The sequence below is a fragment of the Lipophrys pholis genome, assembly GCF_963383615.2.
Source record: "Lipophrys pholis genome assembly, chromosome: 19".
NCBI classification, from domain to species: domain Eukaryota; kingdom Metazoa; phylum Chordata; class Actinopteri; order Blenniiformes; family Blenniidae; genus Lipophrys; species Lipophrys pholis.
This window is the reverse complement of record NC_137647.1, coordinates 25496311-25522661: the sequence shown is the minus strand read 5'-3', so window position 1 is coordinate 25522661 and position 26351 is coordinate 25496311. Positions and strand designations below refer to the sequence as shown.

General features: G+C 46.8%; 1 protein-coding gene across 3 annotated transcripts in view; it reads left to right on the top strand.

Moving 5' to 3' along the window:
• Positions 1–26351, top strand: part of smg1 (SMG1 nonsense mediated mRNA decay associated PI3K related kinase) — a 97819-nt gene that overhangs the window by 56742 nt on the left and 14726 nt on the right. For 2 of the 3 annotated variants that reach the window (XM_080487530.1, XM_080487528.1), the window contains exons 35-56: positions 39–219; positions 1024–1185; positions 1269–1495; positions 1598–1752; positions 5815–6037; positions 6119–6365; positions 6807–7036; positions 7109–7354; positions 7545–7683; positions 7973–8082; positions 8522–8740; positions 8828–9021; positions 10174–10346; positions 10600–10879; positions 15006–15278; positions 15544–15778; positions 15855–16066; positions 16366–16522; positions 16607–16796; positions 23584–23855; positions 25361–25570; positions 25660–25797. In XM_080487530.1, the coding sequence (XP_080343656.1) occupies positions 39–219; positions 1024–1185; positions 1269–1495; positions 1598–1752; positions 5815–6037; positions 6119–6365; positions 6807–7036; positions 7109–7354; positions 7545–7683; positions 7973–8082; positions 8522–8740; positions 8828–9021; positions 10174–10346; positions 10600–10879; positions 15006–15278; positions 15544–15778; positions 15855–16066; positions 16366–16522; positions 16607–16796; positions 23584–23855; positions 25361–25570; positions 25660–25797 (4473 nt within the window). The remainder of the gene's footprint in view (positions 1–38; positions 220–1023; positions 1186–1268; positions 1496–1597; positions 1753–5814; positions 6038–6118; positions 6366–6806; positions 7037–7108; positions 7355–7544; positions 7684–7972; positions 8083–8521; positions 8741–8827; positions 9022–10173; positions 10347–10599; positions 10880–15005; positions 15279–15543; positions 15779–15854; positions 16067–16365; positions 16523–16606; positions 16797–23583; positions 23856–25360; positions 25571–25659; positions 25798–26351) is intronic. The other variant, XM_080487529.1, reaches the window with a different exon arrangement.

Below are 26351 nucleotides of genomic sequence, written 5' to 3'. Positions count from 1 at the left end.
CCACGGTAATGAAGCTTAACCCCTGAGGTGTGTTTCAGGCCCCCGTGGACGAGGACGACCCCAAACTGCTGCTGTCCTGCCACAACAACAAGCAGAGCAATGACGACACCATCGTCATGGCAACGCTGCGTCTCCTCCGCCTTTTGGTGAAGCATGCCGGGGAGCTGAGGGAGGGGCTTGAGTTCGGTTTAGCCTCCACCCCCACAGCGCCGTGGAGGGGTACGATGCATCCTCCTTCTGTTCTGGACACTAGCTCACACAGTCAGTCACCAAGAGTGCAAGAAATCTGCATCCAGCTCCTAAATATCTATACCTTGGACTATAACTCACCCATTTTTTTATATTGAAATATCTCAGTACATACCATCTGCAGTACCACAGAAAAACCTCCATTCCAACAGAGTTTTGACTGAAAGACCAAGAAAATTGTCTCCTAAAATGATAAAATGTGAATCAGAAGGAGCTCAGAGTGAGAAACTACTCTGAAGAAAACAAAGAAGGTTCTGGACCAGGATTATCCACATAGCAGTTCCTTTGAAATGAATGTGACTCAATGCACCAGTGAGACTTATAGGTTTGTTTGTTTAGTTTTTTGTTTTTTTTACCTCTTCATGATTTGATGGATGTGACTTGTAGTCCTGAAATTCGGTAATAACTCTACTCAACACATTTCCCGTATTAAATGCAACTTCAACTTGGGAGCAAGGAAGCTTTTAACGTAAACTCAAATGAATTCTAATATTGTGCAGATAAATTTAGCAGTCCTCCTTTGTCTGTTCAGGGCTGTCTGCCATTGTTGGACTAGATACTATTACTTATGGAGGTCCCCATCAACACCCCATTATTTAGCATTCAGTATAGTTAATGCTGCCACAGTACGGTCCTCACATGGTCGTTTACAACACGTTGCAAATTGTTCAGTTTACTGCAAAAGAAAGGATGAAAAAATGTGTGAGCAGGTCTTTGGGATCCATCCTGACTTCTGCTGCTGGTGTTCACACTGCCGCTCTGTGTCCTCCTCAGGCATCATCCCTCAGCTCTTCTCCCGTCTCAACCACCCAGAGGCCTACATCCGACAGAGCATCTGCAGCCTGCTGTGTCGAGTGGCCCAGGACTCCCCGCATCTCATCCTGTACCCGGCCATTGTGGGCTCCATCTCCCTGGGAGGAGAGGCTCAGAACGCGGGTATGGTTTCATTCAGCTTCCAGAAGAACCCACGTGGTGATCATCGGTGATCGCAGCGCTTTAATGACACCGTGTGATGGCAGGAAGCAAACTGCCGTCGGCTCTGCCCTCCTTCCTGGGCAGCATGCAGGGAGAGGAGCTCGGCGGGGACGAGGAGGAGGAGCAGCTGGAGAGTGGCCAGGGAGGTGTTGGAGGAGGAGGTCCAGACGAGCTGACCACCTGCTCCAGTCAGGATCAAGCCATGATGCAGGACTGCTACAGCAAGATCGTGGAGAAGCTCTCCGGTGCCAACCCCACCATGGTGCTGCAGGTAGGAGCTGCGCTCTGTATGTGTGTCGGGTGGGTGGGTGTCTCTGTCTGTGTCTGTGTGCGCTCCATGACACACTCCTTTTGGTGTCCTGTGTGCCGTCAGGTGCAGCAGCTGGTGGGCGAGCTGCGCAGAGTGACGCTCCTGTGGGACGAGCTGTGGCTGGGTGTCCTGCAGCAGCAGCACATGCACGTCCTGCGCAGGATTCAGCAGCTGGAGGACGAGGTCAAGAGAGTGCAGAACAACAACACACTGCGCAGGTAAGGACTTCAAGATACAAGTGATGTGACTCAAGAAATGTCCTCATCAGAGTATCTACAGATCTCAATACTTTCCCAATCTGATGCTGACATTTCCTTCTTCATCGACCTGTTAAGCTTGGTTTTATTTACAGAAATAACTTCATGGTAAAAAGATGTCTCAGTCTAAAAGCTCTGTTCACATGACCTCAGATTAGCTGAATTTATTGTAGAACACACGGAATCAAAATTTGCAGGGCTAATTTTAACGTTACTCAGTCATGAGAACAAATCCCAGCACTGCACTCTTTTTTTTATATATATATTTTTTATTGAGACAAACCAGTTGTATCACATACATTCTCTGGACAAAACCTTTTTTCCTTTTTTGTTTTTTTTAACCCAACAAAAACAAGAGAAACACATATACAAACAATAAGCTTCTCAATCAAGATCAAGATGACAGTCTGTACTCTTAACATATGAAAAAAAAGGGTTCCAAGTTTTTGCAAAGGACCTCTCAGATCCAGACAGGGTTAACCTGATTTTTTCCAGTTTAAGAAAATAAAGCACCTCTTTAATCCAGTGTACATATGTAGGTGGAGGTGGAGCTGAAGATTTCCATCTCAGCAGAATCAGCCTCCTGGCCAGCAGGGATGAAAACACTATCAGGTCCTTTTGGTTAGAGGAAAGACAAAGTGTAGGCGACAACACACCAAAAAGAACAGTCAAAGCATTTGGAACCATAGTCTTCCCTATGACTTTAGAGAACACAACAAAGATTTCAGACCAATATGTACTCAGAGAGGGGCAGTGCCAAAACGTATGTATATAATCGGCCGGAGCTTGTTTGCACCTATCACAGAGAGGGGAAACTGTACTAAACATTTTGGACAGCCTCACTTTAGTGTAATGAGCTCGGTTTAAAATCCTACAATGAGTAAAGCTGTGCTTAGCACAAATAAATGAGTTGTGAACCCTCTGCAAAATAACCTTCCAAACATCATCTGAAATATCCTGTCCTAAATCAGTCTCCCAAACAGATTTAAGAGCATTCAAAGAAGAGTTCTAGCAGAGTTTGTGAATATTAGAATAAAGAGGTACCAGAAAAATATCCAAATTTGAAGAGGAAGGGAGGGTAGGAAAATTCAGACCCAAAGAACGAACAAAATCACGAACGTGGAGATATCTGAAAAAGTGGCTTTGAGGTAAAGAAAATTTTTTAACCAGCTGCTGAAAAGAGGCAAATGTTGAGTCTACATATAGACCTACAAAAGTTTTTATGCCCAGACTAGCCCACAAAGAAAATGTACTGTCCATCAGGGATGGCGGAAAAGCAGGATTAGCTGAAACTGGAGCCCGGACAGAAAAGGTTTGTAGCCCAAAGAAGCGCCTAAATTGTTTCCAAATTTTGAGGTAGGAGGCAACGATAACACTTTATGATAAAGTGGAAGTGGAAAATGAAAGAGGTGAGTACAGTGAGGATTTCAATGTCACCGGAAATGCAGATTTTTCTTCAATAGCCTGCCATTGCGGGGGACTCTCAATACTCTCAAAACAAAGCCAATAGTTTAAGTTCCTTATGTTCGCTGCCCAATAATAAAATAAAATCTTTGGCAGAGCCATTCCACCCAACTCTTTGGGTCGCTGTAGGATCTGAAGTCGCAAACTGGGTGTTTTCTTGTTCCAAATAAAATCTGTCATAAGACTATCTACTGTTTTGAAAAAGGAAAGCGGAAGGAAGATCGGAACACATTGCAATAAATACAAGAAGCGTGGAAGAATATTCATGTTAATAGAATTAATTCTAGCAGCAACGGAGAGTTGAAGTAAGGACCATCTGTGATAAGACAGACTGATAACCATATGTGAATAAAAATAATAAATTTAAAAGGACATTTGCCATCGCCCCATAAAAAAACTCAAACAAACAAACAATCCCCTGAGACCCCCCCCCCTTCTCTCTCCTAGCAGAAGCATCCTAAAAAAGGAGCGTGCTATCTTACCACTTAACAAACCAAAACCTGTTTGTACTTGTAACTTACCCGTACTCTGAGACGGTTTTGGGGAATGTAAAAAACGAACTGTCCCGCAATATCAATTAAAAATAATAATATTAAACATTCTCAGCATAACAAAATAAAGTGTCCTCATTCAAAAACAGTGCTACCCTCCCGAGAGCCCACAGTGCAGAACTTAAATAAGCAGGAAGACCTTATATATAGCATTTGAAAACAATAAACAAAATTGGAAGGCACAGAAACGGTGCATGATAACATTTGACAGAAGTATGTAACCTCAAAACAGCAGCTTCACTGCGTTCCCTGATGTCAGTTTCAGTCTTCAGCTGAATCCTGGGTCTTCTTCAGCCTTTTACTCACGAATTCCAATGCCTGGTCCGGGTTGACAGATCTCTGGGTTGAGCCGTCAGGGAGGGTGATATGCAGTGTGGCCGGGTACCGGAGGCCCAACTTCACGTTAACACAAGCATGTAGCTCCCTCTTTACCTTGATGAACGCCGCCCTCTGCTTTGCAACAGTGGAGGTGAAATCCTGGAAGATATAGACCTTTTTTCCGTTGTGAATCAGAGGTGAAGACTCCCCAGCACGACGCAGGATGAAGTTTCTAATCTGGAACTTGTTGATTCTGACAATCAGAGGCCGCGGTGGCTCGTCCCCCTGAGGCCTAGCCCACAGCGTGCGGTGAGCTCTGTCCAACTCAGGCTCAACTTCGATGCTCAACAAGTCTTTCAACAGTTTAGCCACAAATTCTGTGGGGTTAGGACCCTCGGTTCCTTCAGGCAAACCCACAAATCGAATATTGTTACGCCTTGAACGTGCCTCTAAGTCCTCGCATTTCTTACCCAGGGACTCCACTGTAGCCGATAGCTTAGCCACATTAGCTTGTAGGCCCGTCAGCTGAGCTTCGTGATCGTTGGCCGAACGCTCCAGGTCTGAAATAGTCTCTTTCTGGGAGTCAACTTCCTCTTCCAGCGGCTTCAGGGCGCGTGAAACTTCAGCCTTAACAGACTCGGATATTATAGACTCAAACTTAGTGATGATTTCCGTCCGGAGCTCGTCCATCATGTCTTTAATGCAGCGTAGCATATCCTCGTTAGCATCCGGCTGCACCGGAGACCCAGCCCCCGAGGCCAGCAGTGGCCTACCGCGGCCGGCTTTAGGTGCTTCATTTCTCGACCGAAGATTCGCCATTTCTCCGCTTAAAGCTCAAAAGAAGCAGCACTGCACAGTACGGAATAAGTCTTACCAGTGGACAGTTTTATAACTTTGAATAAATATGTAAAGTATCACATTCCCGCAGAGCTACCGCTACACACGTCCTACATCGTCCACGTCCACCGGCATCTCCTCAGCACTGCACTCTACTACATATTTTATCTTTTAGATTTGCAATGAAATTGTTGTAATAACTGAAGCTCTGATTGCCGCACCTGTCCAGTCAAATTGCTGATGTTACAAGAGGTCTTTGGACTGTTCTCACCTTCTACTTTAAGATAGATTAGCCACGCTGTTGTTAACACAGCGATAGATTTTCAGGCACAAGGGAAGTCTGATTTCAGGCCACAAAGTATTCTAAATACAATCCAAACAGCTGGAAACTAGTCAGATGGCATATTACTCCAGAAACCAGCAGAATGCCATGCTCAATGTCTTCTTTCAGTTTTCAGCACTTAGACCAACTTCGGTCCTCCAGAGTCCCTGTCCTGAATGTTTTATCTCTCTCCCAGTTGCAACACATCTAATTTCATTGAGGGGCTCGTTATTGGGCTTTTTCACAACCTTGGTGATGACATCATCATTAGATCATCTGCACATAACTGAACCAATATAAAGATATATACATGAATGTAATATATACAAAGAGGTATACAAAATAAATACTCAATAAAATTTTACTTCAGAAGCCACATACACTTAAAAACAACTCTCACCCCAACTGGAACATGTTGGGAACCTAATAGATTAAACAACCCTGAACCCACTAAACAAACTTTCCCTTTGGAGCACAATGACTGAATCCACCTTAAAGGCTTGTGTTGAGGCTGAGCTGTGATTGGTGCAGGGACGAGAAGATCGCCATAATGCGCGAGAAGCACTCTGCCCTGATGCGTCCCGTGGTCTTCGCCCTGGATCACGTGTGCAGCATCACGGCAGCACCGGCAGAGACGCCTCATGAGACGTGGTTCCAGCAGGCGTACGGCGACGCCATCACGTCGGCCTTGGACCGCCTACGGAGCCCCAACAACCCCGCCAACCCCGCCAGCAGCTGGCTGCCCTTCAAACAGGTGCGTGCCCGTCCGTTTCCCTGCACGTGTGATCTCCTGAAAGCTCACCGATGTTAACCCGGCCGTGTGCATGATGCTCAGATCATGATGAGCCTGCAGCAGCGTGCTCAGAAGAGAGCCAGCTACCTGCTCCACCTGGACGAGATCAGCCCCCGCCTCGCCTCCATGACCACCACTGAGATGGCTCTGCCCGGGGAGGCGTCGGCTTCGGACGCCGTCACCATAAAGAGCGTAGGCAACACCATCACCATTCTCCCCACCAAGACCAAGCCCAAGAAGCTCTTCTTCCTGGGCTCTGATGGAAACAACTACCCGTATCTGTTCAAAGGTATTGGAGCTTCAAACCTCTTCAGGACAGTATTCCTGAACGCACTAAGTACGTGTTCAGAAACACATGCTGCTCATCTGTATAGTGAGAATCACAACATTTATCTGTTCTGTGAAATATACAATCTGATCGTCCAGTCTGAATCTGGAGTTCTTGAAGATTTGAACTTAAACAGCAGTGACACTTTTTCCTCAAACTCAAGCTGTTGTGTACTGTTGATCAACTGCAAACTGCATTTCTTGAGCTTCTGAGAAAGTCTTCATGTCAGTCCACTAGTTAGCACACACAAACGAAGGAAACGTGTCGGCTCCTTTAAAAGCTCTCTATTCATGGTGTCGGTCCACTCTGTATCTGCGGGAATCTGTCCACACATATGCAGATGATGGTGCGGCACTGCACGTTGTCAAAAATGTGTTTATGAGGTTTCACGTCTCCTCTCAGGTCTGGAGGATTTGCATTTGGACGAGCGCATCATGCAGTTTTTGTCCATCGTCAACACCATGTTCTCCAAGATCAACCAGCAGGAGCAGCCACACTTCCACGCCCGGCACTACTCCGTCACGCCGCTGGGCACTCGGTCTGGGCTAATCCAGTGGGTGGACGGAGCCACGCCCCTCTTTGGCCTGTACAAGCGCTGGCAGCAGAGGGAGGCGGTGCAACAGGCGCAGAAGGTGAGTTTCCCTGCCCGTCAGCGGTCTGATTGTCCCGATCCGAACCAAACGGATTCTTCCTTCTCCGCCCAGGCTCAGGACTCGTTCCCGCAGCAGCCCGTCCCTCCGGTGCCCCGCCCCAGCGAGCTCTACTACAGCCGCATCGGGCCAGCTCTGAAGGCTGTGGGGCTGAATCTAGACGTGACCCGGCGGGACTGGCCCCTGAACGTTATGAAGGAGGTGCTGAAAGAGCTGATGGAGGCCACACCCTCCAACTTGCTGGCCAAGGAGCTGTGGTGCTCCTGCACCACCCCCAGCGAATGGTGGAGGGTCACTCAGGTAATCACAGTGCGTGACTGCTCCGTCCACTGGAGAGCAAACCCAATTCAAACCGCTTCCTCCTGCTTCAATTACACCTTCCTCACGACAGTCCTCGGTTTCTTTCTTACTAACCAGCATGCAGTGCTGCAGAGAAAGATCCCAGACTGACAATAATATTTAAAAAACGGTTTCCCCTGGTCTCCCTCAGTCGTACGCCCGGTCCACGGCTGTCATGTCCATGGTGGGCTACATCATCGGCCTGGGGGACCGCCACCTGGACAATGTGCTGATCGACATGACCACCGGGGAGGTGGTCCACATCGACTACAACGTGTGCTTCGAGAAAGGTCTTTGTATATTTTCTCATAGATTATCTTTATATTTAAATATAATTTTGATTTTATACTTTAATATTCACATTATTGTATATTGTATTGTTATTAGAAATACGAGATTTGTTATGCCACATTCTTTCTCTTGTCCACTTTTTTCACCTTGTTCTTATGACCACTTTTTCATGAATTCTGTTCTTCTAAAAAGACCCAAAAAGATGCCAGTCAACTGTTTTTGTATCTTTCTTCTGTGTTTTGTGTCTCATTACCTTAAAATGTGTGCCAACATTTTGTGTGTTTGTAGGAAAAAGTCTGCGGGTGCCAGAAAAAGTCCCGTTCAGGATGACCCACAATATCGAGACTGCTCTGGGAGTCACTGGGGTAGAGGGCATCTTCAGGCTGTCCTGTGAACAGGTCAGCCATAACAGTATGACCACTGTCAGTAGTCAACTGTTCTTCACTAACTTCACATTCTCTTCTAAAATATTATTTTTGTAATTCAGTGCTACAGCATTGTTAGTGCTTTCTAAATGTGTGGTGTTTACAGAAACCTGTTTGTAAATGTCTCCTTGTGGGCGAGGTTAAAAGGTTCAGACTGTCCACACCATGCAGACATGTCGGAAAAAATCTCTTTGAATTTATAAGCTGGAGCATTTGGAGGGAAAATGATCAATCAATGTGAATATTAGATGCTGCTTTACTGCTCTCTATGTGGCATCAGGATGAATTCCACTCTGAGAAGAGTTTGTGAAAAGCTGACTGGCTTCTGGAGTTCACGCTGGATTTTTGTCCTCCTGATGAAAGAATATGAAATGTGTGTGAAGTGATGTTGAGGTCCAATGTGTGTCTCCAGGTGATCCAGATCATGCGTCGGGGCAGAGAGACCCTGCTGACCCTGCTGGAGGCCTTTGTCTACGACCCCCTGGTGGACTGGACCGCTGGGGGGGAGGTGGGCTTCGCGGGTGCAGTATACGGGGGAGGGGGCCAGCAGGCGGACAGCAAGAAGAGCAAGAGGGAGATGGAGAGGGACATCACGCGCTCACTCTTCTCCTCCAGGGTGGCAGAGATCAAGGTGACAGCAGCAGTCCGATGGTCTCCTGGAGGACCCACCTGCACGCTGTGTGTTCACTCACGTTCCGTCCGTGTGCACTGTGTGCAGGTCAACTGGTTCAAGAACCGCGACGAGATGCTGGCGGTGCTCCCGCAGGTGGAGGAGGCTGTGGAGGAGTACATGGTGCTGCAGGAGCTGCTCTGTCAGGGGGAGAAGCTCCAGGACAAGCTGCGCGAGGAGATAGCCTTCCTGGAGGGAGCCGACAACCACCCGGACCACCTGATCCTCACCCTAGAGCAAAGGTCTGCACCGGGCAGCCTCCAACACACCAGCATCTCATTCATTCATTCATTCATTCACTCACTCACTCACTCACTCACTCACTCACTCACTCACTCACTCACTCACTCACTCACTCACTCACTCACTCACTCACTCACCCACCCACCCACCCACCACTGTTCTCTTCAACACCCATTCAACAATAAAACACCAAAAACTGACCAAGTTTCTATGTTGGCTAACATCAGTCTGACCCTGGTGACTGTGGTAGGTTTCATTTCATTCCTCTAATAGTTTCACACTGAACCACATCATTTGTTCAAATTGGAATATTTCACAATGATTTCAAAGGTTAGAAACCTGAAGGCTGTCGCTGTCTCTCTCCTCAAATTACAAAATTAAACTGATTCATAGACAATCCAGTTCAAGCTAACAAAGTTCATCTAAAATCTGCGTCCTGCCCGCTGCCTTTCACTGCAGGTAATGAATGTTGAGTTTCAGTCTCCTCTTCGTTAGATACCCGGGATTAAATTCAAAGAAGAAAATGGAGAGTTCTATTCATTCAACTGGAGGTTTGACATCTGCTCAGAAACTACTGAAAGGTTATGATGAAAAGCATATCGTCAAGATCACAAGAAGTAGAAAAACTGTTCAAAAGGCCAAAAATATTTGCAAACAGCAAACATGTCTAAAAGGCTCAAATTGGCTAAAACGGCTCAAAACTACTGAATATGTGAAGACCTGAAACAACTCAAATTATTTTGTCAACCCATTAACCAGGGGAAAAATTGTGCAAATTGATAAATTCATTCAAAGAGTTGAAAGAGCCAACACTGGCTGATAAAGGTACACTCACTGAAACTGCTTAAACACATAAAAATCACTGAAGTATTAAAAATGACTCAAACTGACAATGGAAGGTAAATTGAATGGAACAGCTCAAATTCCTGTAAACGGCCTTCAAATGTCAGATAATTAAATGACTAGCATAGCTTTGACTGCTAAAAGACTCTTCCCTGTTGAAGCTGTGAAACTTCATAAAGTTTCTTCAGCTGCAGTTTTGCAGATTCCGTTAAAAGAAGTTTGTGAGCGGTGCCGTCTTCATTTTAAAATCTGATGGACGGCTGCACGCTACTGAGCCTGCGAGGTGACTGAGTTTCTCTCTCCTGCAGGTACTCTGAACACACCCAGCTGCAGTCCAGGCAGCGCACCGTGCAGGACGCCATCCAGAGCAAGCTGGCCGACCTGGACCAGTTGATCTCCCAGTACCAGGCGGCTTTCTCCAGCCTGGAGGCCACGCAGCTGGGCAGCCTGCTGCAGGACATCAGCAGCCCCATCGATCTGGGTCGGTGTCCACAGTTAGGACGTTTCAGTACTTTGCAGGGACAAACGGTCACGGAGAGATCAGTGTAACTTCCTGTGGGCCAGTCAAATGAAGTAAAGTATAGTATAGAAAATTTGCCTTTTAATACAGCATTTCACACAATAAATGTTTGAGAAAAGAAAAAAACCAACATAGCTTCCCGGCTCCATCAGAATCTTCCTTCCTGGACCGTTTTGCCACCACCAGACTGTAATAAGTGCCCCTGTTCTTCCAGGTCCTCCGAGCTACGTGCCGGCCACCGCCTTCCTGCAGAACGCCGGCCAGGCGCACCTGATCAGCCAGTGCGAGAGCCTGGAGGTGGAGGTGAGCTCCCTGCTGCAGCAGCGCCGGGCCACACTGCGCGGCTGCCTGGAGCAGCTGCACAGCTACGCTACTGTGGCCCTGCTGTACCCGCGGACCACCCTGCTGCACCACCGAGCCCACCAGTGGAAGAGCTGGCTGGAGGAGCTGCTAAGGGACATGACGGTGGAGCACTGCCAGCACATCTACAGAGAGTAAGGATAGGTCTGGGAAGACGACCAATAAATCAATGCATCACACCATGAATTGAATAAACGTGATCATTTTGCCGGCTTCGATAAGATAAGATAAGATATCTTTTATTTATCTCACATGTGGAGAAATGTGCAGTGGTACAACAGGATAGTAAAAAGAAAGAAGTACACATAGCAGAAACTAAAAAAGCAGATAAAAATACAATATAATAAAAAATATGCACACGGTGCCTATAAGTGTGGACATGTACAGAGTATGGGGGTGGATGTATTTTACATAGTAAATACGTTCTTATAGATTATTATAGTTATTGCACCACTTCTTGCCCAGTTGGAGTGGAGTGATATTGTCCGGTGGTGGTGTGCAGTGGTCTACTGGGAGCAGGCTTGGTTGAAGAGTCTGACTGCAGCAGGGAGGAAGGACCGGCGGAGTCTCTCCTTCAGACACCGCGGGTGGAGAAGCCTGTCACTGACGGAGCTGCCCAGTGATGTGACGGTACCATGTAGGGGGTGGGAGACGGTCTCTATCAGGGATGAAAGCTTCTTCAACATCCTCCTGTCTCCCACCACCTCCACAGGGTCCAGGGGGCAGCCCAGGACAGAGCTGGCCTTCCTCACCAGTTGGTTCAGTTGGTTCCTGTCTGCAGCCGGAGTGCTGCTGCTCCAGCAGACCACTCTATAGAAGATGGCTGATGCCACCACTGAGTCATAAAAGGTCCTCAGGAGCACCCCCTGCAGTCCAAAGGACCTGAGTCTCCGCAGCAGATGGAGTCTGCTCTGGCCCTTCTTGTAGAGAGCTTGGGTGGTGTTGGACCAGTCCAGTTTATTGTTCAGGTGAACACCCAGGTACTTAGAAGAGTCCACTATCTCAATGTCCTTTCCCTGGATGTTCACCGGTGTGGGGGGGGGGGGTGGGTCTCTGCCTGTGGAAGTCCACCACCAGCTCTTTGGTTTTACCCGCATTGATGTGGAGGTGGTTCCGCTGGCACCAGTCCACAAAGTCCAGGTTGAGTTCTCTGTACTCCTCCTCGTCGTCGTTGGTGATGAGGCCGACGATGGCGGAGTCGTCAGAGAACTTCTGCAGGTGACAGGTGGATGTGTTGTGGGAGGAGTCTGCAGTGTAGAGGGTGAAGAGGAAGGGAGCCAGGACCGTCCCCTGTGGAGCCCCCGTACTGCAGATGACCAGGTCAGACACACAGTCCCGTGTCCTCACAAACTGTGGCCGGTTGGTCAGGTAGTCCAGGAGCCAGGATGTGAGGTGCGGGTCGACTCCAGTGTGCTGCAGCTTGTCCCCCAGAAGCGTGGGCTGGATGGTGTTGAAAGCTCTGGAGGAATCCTAGAACATGATCCTCACAGTGCTCCCAGCCCTCTCCAGGTGAGAGAGAGATCTCTCCATGAGGTAGAGGACGGCGTCCTCCACCCCGATGCCTGGCTGGTAGGCCAACTGCAGCTGGTCCATCGATGAGCTCACCAGGGGGCGCAGATGGAGAAGGACCAACCTCTCCAAGGTCTTCATCAGGTGTGATGTCAGTGCCACCAGCCTGAAGTGGTTGAAGTCCTTGGGGCGGGAGGTCTTCGGCACCGGTACCACACAGGTCGTCTTCCAGAGCTGTGGTACTCTCCCCAGTTGAAGGCTCAGGTTGAACATGTGCCCCATGACCCCACTGAGCTGGTCTGTACAGGTTCTGAGGAGTCTGGAGCTGATGCCATCCGGACCGGTTCCTGACCTTTAGCCTCCTCAGCTCTCTGTTCACCTGGGCTGTTGTGAAGGACAGGCTGGAGCAGGGGGGCTGTGGGGGGGTAGTTGTGGGAGTGAGGGAGTGGCTGACACTGAGGGGAGCAGAGAGCTGTGTGCAGGGGGGTGGGATGGGGGTGGGGACAGCTGGTGGTGGTGATTGCAGCGGGATGGAATGGGTCGGGGGAGGGGCAGATGTCTGTTCAAATCTGTTGAAGAAAATGTTCAGATCATTCACCCCCTCCTGGTCCAGAACCAGCTCGGTGTTGGAGTCCTTGTGACCCGAGATCGCTTTCAGGTCCTTCCAGACTCCGCTGACATTCCGCTGCTGCAGCTGTTCCTCCATCTTCCTCCTGTAGCTGCTTTTCCCCTCCCTGATCTTCCTCCTCAGCTCTCACAGTCCTCATCTCCTCCCTGTCTTTTGTTTCACAGGCCGTCCTTTTGTCCCTGAGGACGGCCCTTATCTCAGGAGTGATCCACGGTTTGCTGTTGGCAAACCAGCGTATGGTCTTGGTGGGAACCGTGTAATCCACACAGAAGTTTATGTAGTCTGTGATGCAGTTTGTGAGGCCGTCGATGTCCTCCCCGTGGTCCTCATAGAACCCTTCCCATGCAGTTGTCTCAAAACAGTCTTTGAGAGCCTCTTCTGCCTCATCGGACCAGATGTTAATGGTGCGGGTCACAGCTGGTTGTCTGGGTACCAGAGGTTTGTACACAGGCAGGAGGGGCACAAGGTTGTGATCTGATCGGCCAAGGGGAGGGAGAGGAGATGAGGGGTATGCCCCCTTGGTGTTGGCATAGAAAAGGTCCAGTATTTTATTGTCTCTGGTGCAGCAGGTGACATATTGTTTGAAGGTGGGCAGGGTGGAGGAGATGGAGGCATGATTAAAATCCCCGGTGATGAGGAGGAGAGCCTGTGGGTGGTGTGTCTGCAGCCTGTTTGTGAGCGAGTGCAGGACATCACACGCTGCGTGGGCGTTAGCAGAGGGGGGACGTACGCAGTTATCGCGATAACGTGCGAGAATTCCCACGGCAGGTAGTACGGCCTCATGCTAACCGCTAACAGTTCAATGTCCTTACAGCAGAGTTGTTCTTTAACAGTGATGTGCCGGGATTACACCATCTATCGTTCACAAACACAGCCAGCCCTCCTCCTTTCCTCTTACCACTCTCCTTTGTTCTGTCTGCCCGTGTCAGGTGAAAACAATCCAGCGTAACGTTTGAGTCTGGTGTTAGCTCCGTTAGCCAGGTCTCCGTGAATAGCATCAGGCTACATTCCCGATATTCCCTCTGATGCCGGGTTAGCGCCGCGAGCTCATCGTCCAATATATCACTATGTTACCACAACTGGCTGGATGACAAGAGGCTTCACTCTGTGATCGATCGGTCTCAGCAGCTGGAGAGGCTTCACTCTGTAATCGATCGGTCTCAGCAGCCGGGGAGGCTTCACTCTGTGATCGATTGGTCTCAGCAGCCGGAGAGGCTTCACTCTGTGATCGATTGGTCTCAGCAGCCGGAGAGGCTTCACTCTGTGATCGATCGGTCTCAGCAGCCAGAGAGGCTTCACTCTGTGATCGATCGGTCTCAGCAGCCGGGGAGGCTTCACTCTGTGATCGATTGGTCTCAGCAGCCGGAGAGGCTTCACTCTGTGATCGATCGGTCTCAGCAGCCAGAGAGGCTTCACTCTGTGATCGATCGGTCTCAGCAGCCGGGGAGGCTTCACTCTGTGATCGATCGGTCTCAGCAGCCGGGGAGGCTTCACTCTGTGATCGATTGGTCTCAGCAGCCGGAGAGGCTTCACTCTGTGATCGATCGGTGGAATGAACAGAGTGAACCCTCTTGTCAGTCATCTAGAATGTTTCTCTGTCTCTCTCTTCTCTCTCTCTCTCTCGCTCTCTCGCTCTCGCTCTCTCGCTCTCGCTCTCTCTCACTCACTCTCTCTCTCTCGCTCTCTCTCTCTCTCTCTCTCTCTCTGTGCCATGTCCAGATTCTTCTCCTCCTGTTTCTGGCAGTTCCTTCCAAACACATCATTAATGTGTATGTTTACATTGCTTATTATTTATGATTATTTAAATTCTTCTCGTGCAGTGTGAGAGGCTGACGACTCAAGATTCAAATCTCAGACCGGAAGCTGGAGTCGATCGCTCTCTGAAGATCTGTAAAGATTTGATGACGGAAATGGTCAATTTTATATCTTCAAACTTAAATTGTACTTGTTCAAAGTCAGTTTTTTAGTTACATTTGACCCCAGAAAATGCCACCGTCTCATGATATCTTCTATCAAACTCTCTCTGCTTTCAGCTGTTGAAGACAACCAAACTGCACATTAGACCTGGTCCAGAACCCTGGTCCTAGTACAGACCTTTAACAGTGTCCTCTGTGTTTTTCTAGATACGAGCTGCTGTTCGCCCCCCAGCCTCCCGCCTCCTCTTGTCACTTCCTGTCCAACGTGGAGCTGACGCTGCAGCACCAAGTGGCCGAGGCCAACGAGCGAGTGATGCACCAAGCGGAGCGTCTGAAGGCCGAAGGGACGACGGCGGCAGCCTGCGAGGAGCAGCTGCAGGAGATCGAGCACTGCATCACAGTGTTCCTGAGGGAGAACGCAGACCCGGGGTCCCACAGCCTGGCTGCAATCATCACCTCCGCCCTCTGCACACTCTGCAGGTTCCGCTCGCCTTCACTCACTGTCTCTGTGCTGAACAGGAAAGGGCGGGGTTTCATACAATACAGAGGTCACAAAGGCTTCGACACGGGATGCCGAAGTCAGAATGATTGTAAAAGCTCAGCGCAAATGCTAAAGTCACTTTTAACATAAAAGTCACAAGGCCAGATGTGTTTTGTGGATTTACATAGTGGTTTTAGAAAGCTGGATGAGGCATCACCAAGAGGTGGAGTTCCTGCAGAGAGGCAACGTGTTGTGTTGTTCCAGGAGGAACCTGGTGATGGAGGGAGCAGCAGCCAGTGCTGCAGAGCAGCTGGTGGACCTGACTTCTCGGGATGGAGCCTGGTTCCTGGAGGAGCTGTGCACCATGATGGGAAATGTCGGCGCCCTGGCCACGCTGCTGCAGCGCTGCACACTGCTGCCTCACGACCTGGAGCTGCCTGCACCCGCAGCCACCTCGCAGGCTGTTTACCTGGCCAACGCCGTTTACACCTGCTTACAGGTGACAAACTGGTTTTGCTGAACCAATGTTGAGTTTCATCTGCTGGATTGATTACAGGAATGTTGTTCCCCTACAGGAGCTGAACACAAACTTCCGCCAGATCATCTTCCCCGAGGCGCTGCGCTGTATGGTGAAGGGAGAGCCCACGCTGGAGTCCATGCTGGCCGAGCTGGAGCAGCTGGTGGAGCAGAGCTCGGACGGCCTGGGTCTGCAGGGTCTGGCTGACAGTCTGCAGTCCACCACCGGCCTGGATCAGGACAGCCAAAGCCACTGCCTGCACATCACCAGGTGCTGCTGATGCTCCACACCACATTAAGCTAACCTGAGGCTACATCTTCTAAACCAGCGGTGTCCAACCTCGGTCCTGGAGGGCCGGAGTCCTGCATGTTTTAGTTCTCTCCCAGTTACAGCACACCTGGTTGCAATGAAGGGCTCGTTATTGAGCTTTTTCACAACCTTGGTGATGACATCATCATTAGATTCAGGTAAGCTGAAACAGGGAGAGAACTAAAACATGCAGGACAGCGGCCCTCCAGGACCGAACTTTGGCACCCCTGTTCTAAACGCTAGGCCTTGTTGTTCATCAGGATGCTGCGGGTCCAGTACTCGGAGCTGATCCAGCCCCGCAGCGTGGACGGACTGGGCCAGGACACGCCCAAGATGTCTGCGGGGCAGATGCTGCTGGTGGCCTTCGATGGAATGTTCACTCAGCTGGAGACGGCCTTCGGACAGCTGACAGAGAAGGTAGCAGCTACGGTCACCCCCAGCAGATTGAATCCCTGTGCTCTGAATTAACCCCCCCCACCCCCCATCCCCGGTGGTCCTTAGCTCAGCTCTCTGGAGGTGCCCCCGCCCTGGAGGAAGGTGGACGTGTTAAGGGAGGCTCGGGCCACACAGCTCCACTTCTTCGACAGTCCCAGCCAGCGGCAGCTCATGGAGGAGGTCTTCTTCCTCAAGAGGCTGCAGACCATCCGGGACTTCTTCAGGCTTTGCTCCTCCTTTGCTCAGAGTCTGTCAGGTAATGTCCAGCACCACCTGCAGCACCACCTGCAACACCACCTGCAGCACTTTGTACCTTACACTTACGAAAAAGTGCAGTGAAACAGATCAATGAATTTTTTAACACAGCTTTTCCTAACATCCTGGCTTTATTTTGGATGCTTACATTAGTTTACGTTGCCTTCAGAAACAGAATTATTTCACAAAAACTACCAGGGTCAAAATTATTAGCCCCCTTATAAACTGACCTATTTATTATTTTTTCTCTGTTAAAAGCACCTAGAAATGACTGTGTTGTATTTGGTACTACATAAATAAAGTTGAATTGAATTGAGCGAAAGCAGCACAAACCACCATTGTGCAACCATGTGCTTTCAGTTTGTAGTCAACCAACCAAGTACCAACCATGTATTTTTTAATGGTTTCCAACATTTTATACCCCGCGCGCGCGCGCGCGCGCACTCACACACACACTCACACACACACTCACACACACACACACACACACACACACACACACACACACACACACACACACACACACACACACACACACACACACACACACACACACACACACACACAATAAAGAAATTTATGAAAGCCAACAAAAATGTCAAAATTGACAATAGAAACAAATAAACAAAAAGATATCAGACAAATAAATAAACATAAATGATGTGAAAAATAATGAAAATACATAAATTATCTTAATAATATGTAAACATAAGTATAAAAAAAGGACTACAGTGTAATTCTATACATGATGGTCTATATAACCTAGTAACATCCTGCTCTATGAAACTGTCAATTATAGAATTAGTCTTCCAAAGATGGCATAGCATTGACCAAGGACAGAAAGGGGCCCCAAGTTTTATTAGAATTGTCGAGACAACCTCTCATGCTGTACTTAATTTCAAGTGGACAAATGTAGATATCTGCTTACCTGGGAGCCATCTTAATGGAACTGGCATAAGTGTTGCATCATCCAAGAGTCAAACTTCATTTAAAATTCTGTGGTCTTTTGTAAACAGTGCTTACAAAATGTTGTGGAGGATGAGAATATCCATCAAGAACACTTTTTAGTGTGCAAGGCCTCCATCTTTTTTAGCTCTTTGTAGGACACAGTATTTTGCCCTTGGAGTCTTACCTGACCAAATAAAGGTTGAAATGTTCCTATCAAGTTTTTTGAATAATGATTTAGGGAGAAATACCGGCAAACATTTAAAATGAAAGTTGTTCCCAGAATTCTATTCCTTTTTCAATGTGTTGATTGTTCCCAAGAGGGACGGGGGAGAGCTCTAACTTTGGAGGTCTGATTTGACCGCTTTGACTAGGTATGTGAAGAAAAATTAAATAGTCAACCAAATAGAATGCGAGTGGTCCCACTGGAAGGAGTAGGAAAAAACAAAGAAAATGACACCAAAACCATTCAGATATCTTAACAAATGAGTAATATAAAGGCAAACGAAGTTTATGAATTAGTGCAATTTTTTTAAAGCTAAGTGGTTCTCAGATCTGTGACCAAAAACGTAACCCTTTACATAAAAACACTTGTAGTTTCTTTATTAATCAAGATATCTCAATGAAGCTTTCAGGGAAGGTGTATCTCTTTATACTCAACCTGAAGGAATAATAATATATATTTTAAGTTTGTTCTTGGTCTAAAATAAATTTGATATTATTAAGATTGGAGCTGCTACACCCTACTACCAGACTACTACATAATACATACTACATACTACCACACCATATATATTGTGTTAGTCACTTTCTATCCATATACATGTTTTATTAATAACCTGGTAAATGTGTGTCATGTATTTTGATTATATTGGTCAATACCAAATCAAATCCTCTTCCTCCTCCTCCTCCTCCTCTTCCTGCTCAATCAACTTTTTTTCCTAACCATAAAAAGTTATGAAACTTCAGGATTAAAAAGTCAAAATAATCAAAAATACATCACTTTGCCTTTCAAAAGCGTCACTTAATCCCTTGAAGTTGTTTTTATGTGTTGAAGTCGAGTGAGTTGAGCCGGCTGCTGGGTCTCCAGCTGCTACATTCAACCAGGTTCTATTGGGTTTTGGGATAAGTGAAATTGAAGCTTGGGTTAAAGTTGGAGGCAGGATCCCACACTCCAGGGAGTCATTAAACATAACCAACATGAGGGGGGCAGGTTGATCAGAAATCAGCAGGAAAGCCGTCTGGGCCGGTGCTTTGCCACTCTGCATTGATTTAAGGCTGATTGTTACTTCGTCTAAACAAATAGGCCAGTCAAGTTTCTCTTTAGCTGCATTATGAATTTTTGGGAAATCCAAGTTATCCAGAAATGTGTTTATTGGACTTTTATCTGAGGGGCTTTCGGACTTTTAAAGGTTGGAGTAATACTGGCAAAAAGCCTGATTTATCTCCAAAGGATCTGTAACTATGGTACTTTGGTCTTTGCAAATCTGAGTAATAAACCGAGATGGTGCTTGTTGTTTAATTATCAATGCCAGCAGCCGGCCAGCCCTGTCTGTCACCGTCTTCATAATGTGTACTCTTTGTGTACCTTAGAAGTAGCTCTGCTTTGTTGGTGGAAATTATGTCAAATTCAGTTTGGAGCTTCAGTCTCTCTGTTCTACAGGTTGAATTAGGAGATCAGGAATGCTGGTTATCAATTAGCCGAATTGCTTCCAGTAGTTCTTGTTGTCTTCGCTGTCCCTGTTTGTTTAGCCTGGCGCAGTAGGAAATATTCTCACCACGTATTACTGCTTTAAAAGTTTCCCATCAAAGAGAAGACGAAGTAGATTCTGATTTATTAGTTTGAATACAGAAAGAAATTTTCTCAGAAACAAATTTGCAAAATGTGTGGGAGGATAACAACCCTGTGTTCAGACGCCACATTGGCTGATTTTCACTTTTAGGAATAAGATGTAAGCTTGGCAGGAGAGGGGCATGATCTGAAATGACTATTGTTGAATATTCACAAGATTTCACTGCAGGTAATAGGATTTTATCTAAAAATAAATAATCAATGCGAGAGTGACTCTGATGAACATGTGAATAAAATGAAAACTCTTTTGTTGTTGGGTGGTTGAAACGCCACACATCCACACAACCTATTTGATCCAGAAGTGCAGTAAGTGCTCTAGACATATTTGATGGAATCATGTTTTTCGATTTTGATTTATCAAGGGTAGGATCAATTACTAAATTGAGGTCTCCCCAAAAATCAAGTGGTGTGTGTTGGGACAAGGAATAAGAGAGAATAGGGCTGTAATAAAACCAGGACAGTCCCGGTCGGGAGCGTAGACCGAGGTCAAAATGAGTGGAGTCTGGAGCAGCTTGCCCACCACAATAATATAACGCCCATTTGGGTCAAATAAAATTTGTTCTGGTGAAAACTGGAGTCTTTTATGTATTAGAATTTCTGTGCCTCTTGAGCGACTATTAAAGCTTGAATGAAACTCCTGTCCAACCCAAGGCTTCTCCAGCCTGCTGGGGTCACATATACGCATGTGGGTTTCCTGAAGGAACACTATTTCTGATTTTAGGTGTTTAAGGTGTGAGAAAACTCTTGCTCTATTAATAGGTCCACCAAGTCCTCTCACATTCCAGTTTGTAATCCTAATGGAACCCAGCCCTTCCATCTGATTACAATCTGTCATTTCTCTTATGATTGTATGTCTTTGACAGGATGAAATAAAGCATCATTCAAATGAAATGTGCTATTTAGAGCAAAGATATAATACCATCGACACTGAAATAGAGTAGGTGAGGTTTTACAACAAAGAAAAGACAAGAAAAAAATCCCCACATATATGAACCACAACCGATGTCTGCACTTGACATCAGAGAAAACATGAACTTACACACTTGTCCTAAACTCATCTAAGAAGAGAGAGTGAGAAAAAAGATGGATGAGCTTGCAGGAAAAATTACCAACCTCCGGTTACCCAAGCTGGAGCTCGCTTCCTTGAAATAATTAACGGTTTTTACACACCAATAAACAAAATTAGCCATGCTCCCTATAAAAAAGAGCAATTAAATGCTCCACAGAGCGACCAGAACTATTGATAATGTCCATTCAGTTATTGCAGAGAAAGAAATTTAAGAAACAGAAAACCACCCACACACTGCTCTGTGGATGATTTTAACCTGAATCCACATTGTTCACTTATGGCTGTGGTCCTGATAGACCTGCTCTGCCTCTTCAGCAGAGTCAAATATGCGCGTCTGGCCATCCATGGTGACCCGCAAGTGGGCCGGATAAATCACACCGAAGCGTACGCCATCCTTATACAGCATCGGGCGTTGGTCCCCCCCGCTCCCTCTGGGACACCGAACCAAGTTAAATCTGAGGGTTTTTAAACTGTGTTTAAAACGGTATATAAACCCCATGAACGGATTGAGCCGTCACTTGAGAAAGCATCATGTCAAAAACAAAAGAACAAACTTTAGACTTAAAAAAAAAAAAAGAAGTGTTGATGCTTTCAAAGCAGGACAAGGAAATACAAAGTTATCAGTGTTTCCAAGTGTCAAGAAGTGGAGTGAGAAGTATCATCAAGAAATCCAAAGAGTACAGAGCACAATACAGAACAAATCTGGTAGAGGTCGACAACCGAAGATTTCAAAGACGATGGAATACTTGCTTGTTAGACTCTCTCACTAGTTTACTAACTAGTCTAACACACACAGATCTTATGATGGTTCATCACCGAGTTCATTGAAACGCCTGATAATGTGCTGCTCACTGCAATCAGCTGTGTTGAAGCAGGGAGACATGAAAAACGTGCAGCGCTCGGCCCTCCAGGACCTGAGTTTGACACCCCTGCCCTAGAACAACTGCCAAAACAAGAGAGAATGACTTAACCAAATCAGGAACTGTGCAGGCCAAGAAAAACTCCACTTGTATAGAAGAGACATGTTGGTACAAAGAAGGCAGAGGCATATAACCCAAAGAGCACAGTTAAACACGGTTGTGGGACCAGTTAGACGGCACATTTAAACACTGGATTTCAAAGGGTGTGACGACTTTTTGTTCACTCACACATAATGGAAAGATGAAAGATTTTGAGGGTTTAAAGCGTGATTATAAGCTGAACAATTGCGATTTCTTTCGATATCTTCAATTGAGGAATTATTTCCAGCAAAATATTAGTTCCAAAACTGATATAGATGACCCAATCTTGTCAATCTTTCTGAAGGCTTATGAAAACAGTATAGTTAAAGGGATTATCGGCAAGTTGTATAAAGGGTTTCTGACAAAGTGGTCCCATTCTACAGACTACATCAAAGAAAAGTGGGAAAATGAAGGAAATGTTTCAATAACTAATGAAGAATGGTGTAATATTTGTGTATCCTGCTGGAACTGTACCAATTCCCATAAATGACGAGAGTTTAGCTGGAAATGTTTAGTGCGCTTTTTCCTAACACCAAGACAAAAAGTGCATTTGGGCACGGACACCGCCGGCTGCTGGAGGTTATGTGGGGCTCAGGACGCAGGACATTGGTATATATTTTGGGAATGCCCAAAGATAAAACTCTTTTGGCTTGAATTTCATAAAGCTTTAATTAGTATATTTAAAGATAATAATCTACTGCTCCAGTTTAATACAACTTTTTTGGGAAATCTTGATAATATGCATAGACATGAAGATAAATACTTATATAATATCTTTACAGTAGCAGCCAAGAAGGCAGTCACAAGATGGTGGCTTCGTCCCGAGCCCCCCACGATGTGGGAGTGGATAGACATAGTGAATGAGATTTATGCAATGGAATCTGTAACATTTTCAATCCGCCTTAAAAAGTCTACTTTTGTTAAATTATGGACCAAATGGGTCAGTTCCATCCAGTCCTTACGACCAGATTTTAGTGAGGTTACTTGTATTTAGAAAGTAAGATTTCTCATTCCCTTTGGTTTTGGTGTAGGATTGGCATCTTTTTTTTTTATTATTCCTTCTACGATCAACTGTGCACACTGTTTCTCTCCCTACTTGTTCTGTTTGTTGTTGGTTTTGTGTTTGTGTTTGTTTTTGTTTCCGTTTCTGTGTTTTTTTTGTTTTCTCTTTTGTAAAAAAAGGAAAAAGAAAAGTGGATAATGTGATGACTTGTCTTATTGCAACCTGTTGTACTTCACCACTTTTTGAAAATAAAGAATAAAAAAAAAAAAAAAAACATGGTTGTGGGAGCATCATGCTCTAGGGATGCTTCAGTAACTCTGGAACTGAGAATCTTGTCAGAAGATTTTGAAAGAAAACCTCAAGCTACAGAACAGGGTCTGGGTCATCGCTTTGTCTTCTAACACGACACAAACCCAGAGTATATGTCAATGCTGGTGTAGTAGCTAAAGCCCAAAACTAAAGCTACCTAGACAGAAGGATAAAGTAACGGACGCGCTTGCTGTGAACACCTGCACAGTCTTGCAGAAGATGACCTCAGACTTCATGAATTGGAAAATAATCTTTATTTACTCACACCTTTGAGTCCAAAACCAAGTGTCCATTGAAACAATCAATAAGTTTAGTTTTTGTGAAATAATTTTGTTTCGGTGTGCAAAGTAGAATAATGTAAGCATCAAAATAAAGCAAGGATGTTTGAAAAAGCTGTGTTAAAAATTCACTGATCTGTTTCACAGCGATTGGGATTTATTTGGAAAAAATGTGAAGTTTCTTAGGGGGGCTAATAATTTTGATCTCAACTGTATTTCAATATGGTTTAGTGAAAGCTTCATGAAGAGTTCTCCTGAACGGAGAGCCTGTAGCTCAACATGCAGTTTCCTTGGTAATTCAACACTGTAACGGTGTGGTGACTTCTCCCAGGTACCTCTCCCCCAGCCGAAGACCTGCTGCCAACAAACGGGCCGGTGGCCCTAGGAAAGCCGCTGTACCGCCGGCCCAGCTCCGGCAGCGCCGTGGTCAGTGAAGAGCAGATGACCCGGCCCATCAAGGCCTTCACGGCAGAGTTCGTCCGACAGATGCTGATGGGCCTGCCCAGCCAGGCCCTGGGCTTGGCGCTCTGCAGCACCCTGTCAGCCCTCGGTCTGGACATCATCGCTCAGGTCGAAGCCAAAGACTTTGGTGCTGAGTGCAAGGTACGAACTGTCTCTCAGAACAAGACAGCGTGTCTTGTTCTGAGAGGACCAAAGCCTCGTTTCGACTGCACCTCACGGTACAGCACGACAAAGAGCACCCCAAACCAAATGCATTGCTTGTTTCCACCGCAAAGGATACGGATAAAATGTAGGCAGGGTCGTGAACGGCCGCGTAGCGAGGCAGGTATGACTTTTTTACACGATAGTCAACATGAAGCCATGAGCCTCCATTGTCTGTGACACAGTGAAAACAGTGAACTGAACAGCAGCATCCAACTCCTGCTGAAGCTCCGCCCCTCCTGTTATGGAGAAAAGCATCAGCACCTTTTCAAAACACTAGGGGGTAGTGTTGCACCACATTTTAAAAAACAACCACTGTGCGCAATGCGGCGCATGCGAACAACGGGAGGGTTTATACGACCGATGAAAGTACTGAAAGTACCTTACTCAACCTTTACCATTCACATCTGTGCAGTTACATCTGACAACGCAGCCGTCTGCTGATTGGTAGTGACGATCGTCACTCTGCACAAGCAGCAATATTTAAATCTCTTTGTGTAAACCCTCCGTTGTTCACATCCGCCACTTTGTCCTCACTGTTTGTTTAGTGAACTGGTTTATTGAAATGTGGTGCAATACTGCCCCTGGTGTTCAGACCAGGTGCAGACACTCTTCTCAGTAACAGGAGAGGAAGGTTCACAATGAGAAAGATTTCACTGTGTCACAGAGAACGAAGGCTCACAGCTGGAGCTCTGACGACTGTGGAGTTGCGACCGATACTTCTACGTTGGTGCTGCTACTACTGTTACGTAATGACGTCACGCCTGCATCGTTTACAACCCACCTACATTTTAACCGTACTCTCTGTGGTGGGACCGGCAACAGAGTTGGGTCTGGGTGCGCTTTGGCTTACCTTCCCACCTCGCCCCGTCCCGCTCTACTCTGGCAACGACTGCACAGTGGGACCGAGGCTTTAGAAACCATTCTGGGCCTGGTTCCACCCGGCATTAACATGCATTTAAGGTGATCAGATCACAAGTGGCGAGCCCTAAAGACAAGTGTGAACAGGCAACAAAGCACTTTCACTCAAACCAATTCCCCAGGTGGTCTGGAGCACTTCTGAATACAAAGTCTTTGTAGTGTGAACAGCTTGTGTCAACAATGTGCTCTGGGTCAGTGGCGCTCCAGGAAAATATGTTATACATAATACATCAACTTCATCAGTCAGGTTTTCTTTGAAGACAAGCAGCGGCCTGGGGTGGGTTGATCTGTTCTGGCCTTTGTCTGCAGATGTGCTGGGCCCTTTGACCTTTTAGTGGAAGTGACATGGAGGTAGAAATACAGTCTGATCTCAAGTGGTTACCCTGGAACGTATTATACGACAAGTTAAACCATCTACATCAGGGATCTGATGACCTGAAACACATGTTAATGGCAGGGGTAAACAGGCGATCCCAATCCAGGCCTCTACAACCCTGGTTTTGAAGATGTCCTCCTGACTGCAGGTCTCCCTGGACGAGCTCTGTAAGAAGGCCATGGATCAAAGCCTGTCCTCGGGCCAGGTCTCCCAGCTGCTCCTGAACCGAGCCACAGTTCTGGCCTCGTCCTATGACACGGCCTGGAAGAAGGTGGACCTGCTGCGCCGGCTGGACGTCAACCTGGAGGCCGCCAAAGCCAGTCTGCAGAGGAGCCAGCTGCATGTGGCCATGTTCCAGGTACCTGCTGAGTCAGCTCGCTTTCCTCCCACCCCTTTCAAAGGTCCGTCTTAGATTCTCTTTACATTTTGTGTGTGTGTGTGTCTCAGTGGCAGCACGAGGACGTCCTGGGTTCTGCCAACCAGTCTCTCAGTGTCAGCGTTCCTCCTCGCTCGGTGATCCTCAGCAACATGAAGAAGAAGCTCTACAAGCTGAGTCAGGATGAGAACGGCATCGTGGCCATTCAGGTTGCTCTTTACTTTTCGTCCTCACTGTCATGACATTACATTCAAAATGACAGAAAAGGGCTGTTAGTTCTCAAAGAGAAAGAGCACTGTAATCTGGAAAAAACAGATCTCAAAGACTTGAACAGTTTTTTTTTCCTGTGAATCACTCAGCAGCTGGATGATACTTGGACCTCCTGCTGCCTCACTGCTCACATTAACAGTGCTCTTTCTATTTTTGCACCCAGCTCTGGCTAAAGGCTCCTCCATGCTCTCCGCAAGGCTCATCTGCAGACTGCGCACATGATTTTATCCATACTACACTGAGTTCACATCCATGCGCGTTCCAAAAACATAACGTAACGCAACGATCCTGAAACTAGCTCCACTTCTGCTGCCCGGCGTTCTCCACCTTTCCTCAAGTTTATGTTTCACTTCAGGAGTTCTGAGCCTCTGGATCTTTATTTGCTTTTAAATTGTTATTGTTCAGACGGGGAGGCGGAGGATCTCCTCACACAAGCGTCCAGTAGCTCTGGAGCATGATCAGTCGGTGCACGCAGGTCGTAATGTCACAAAAT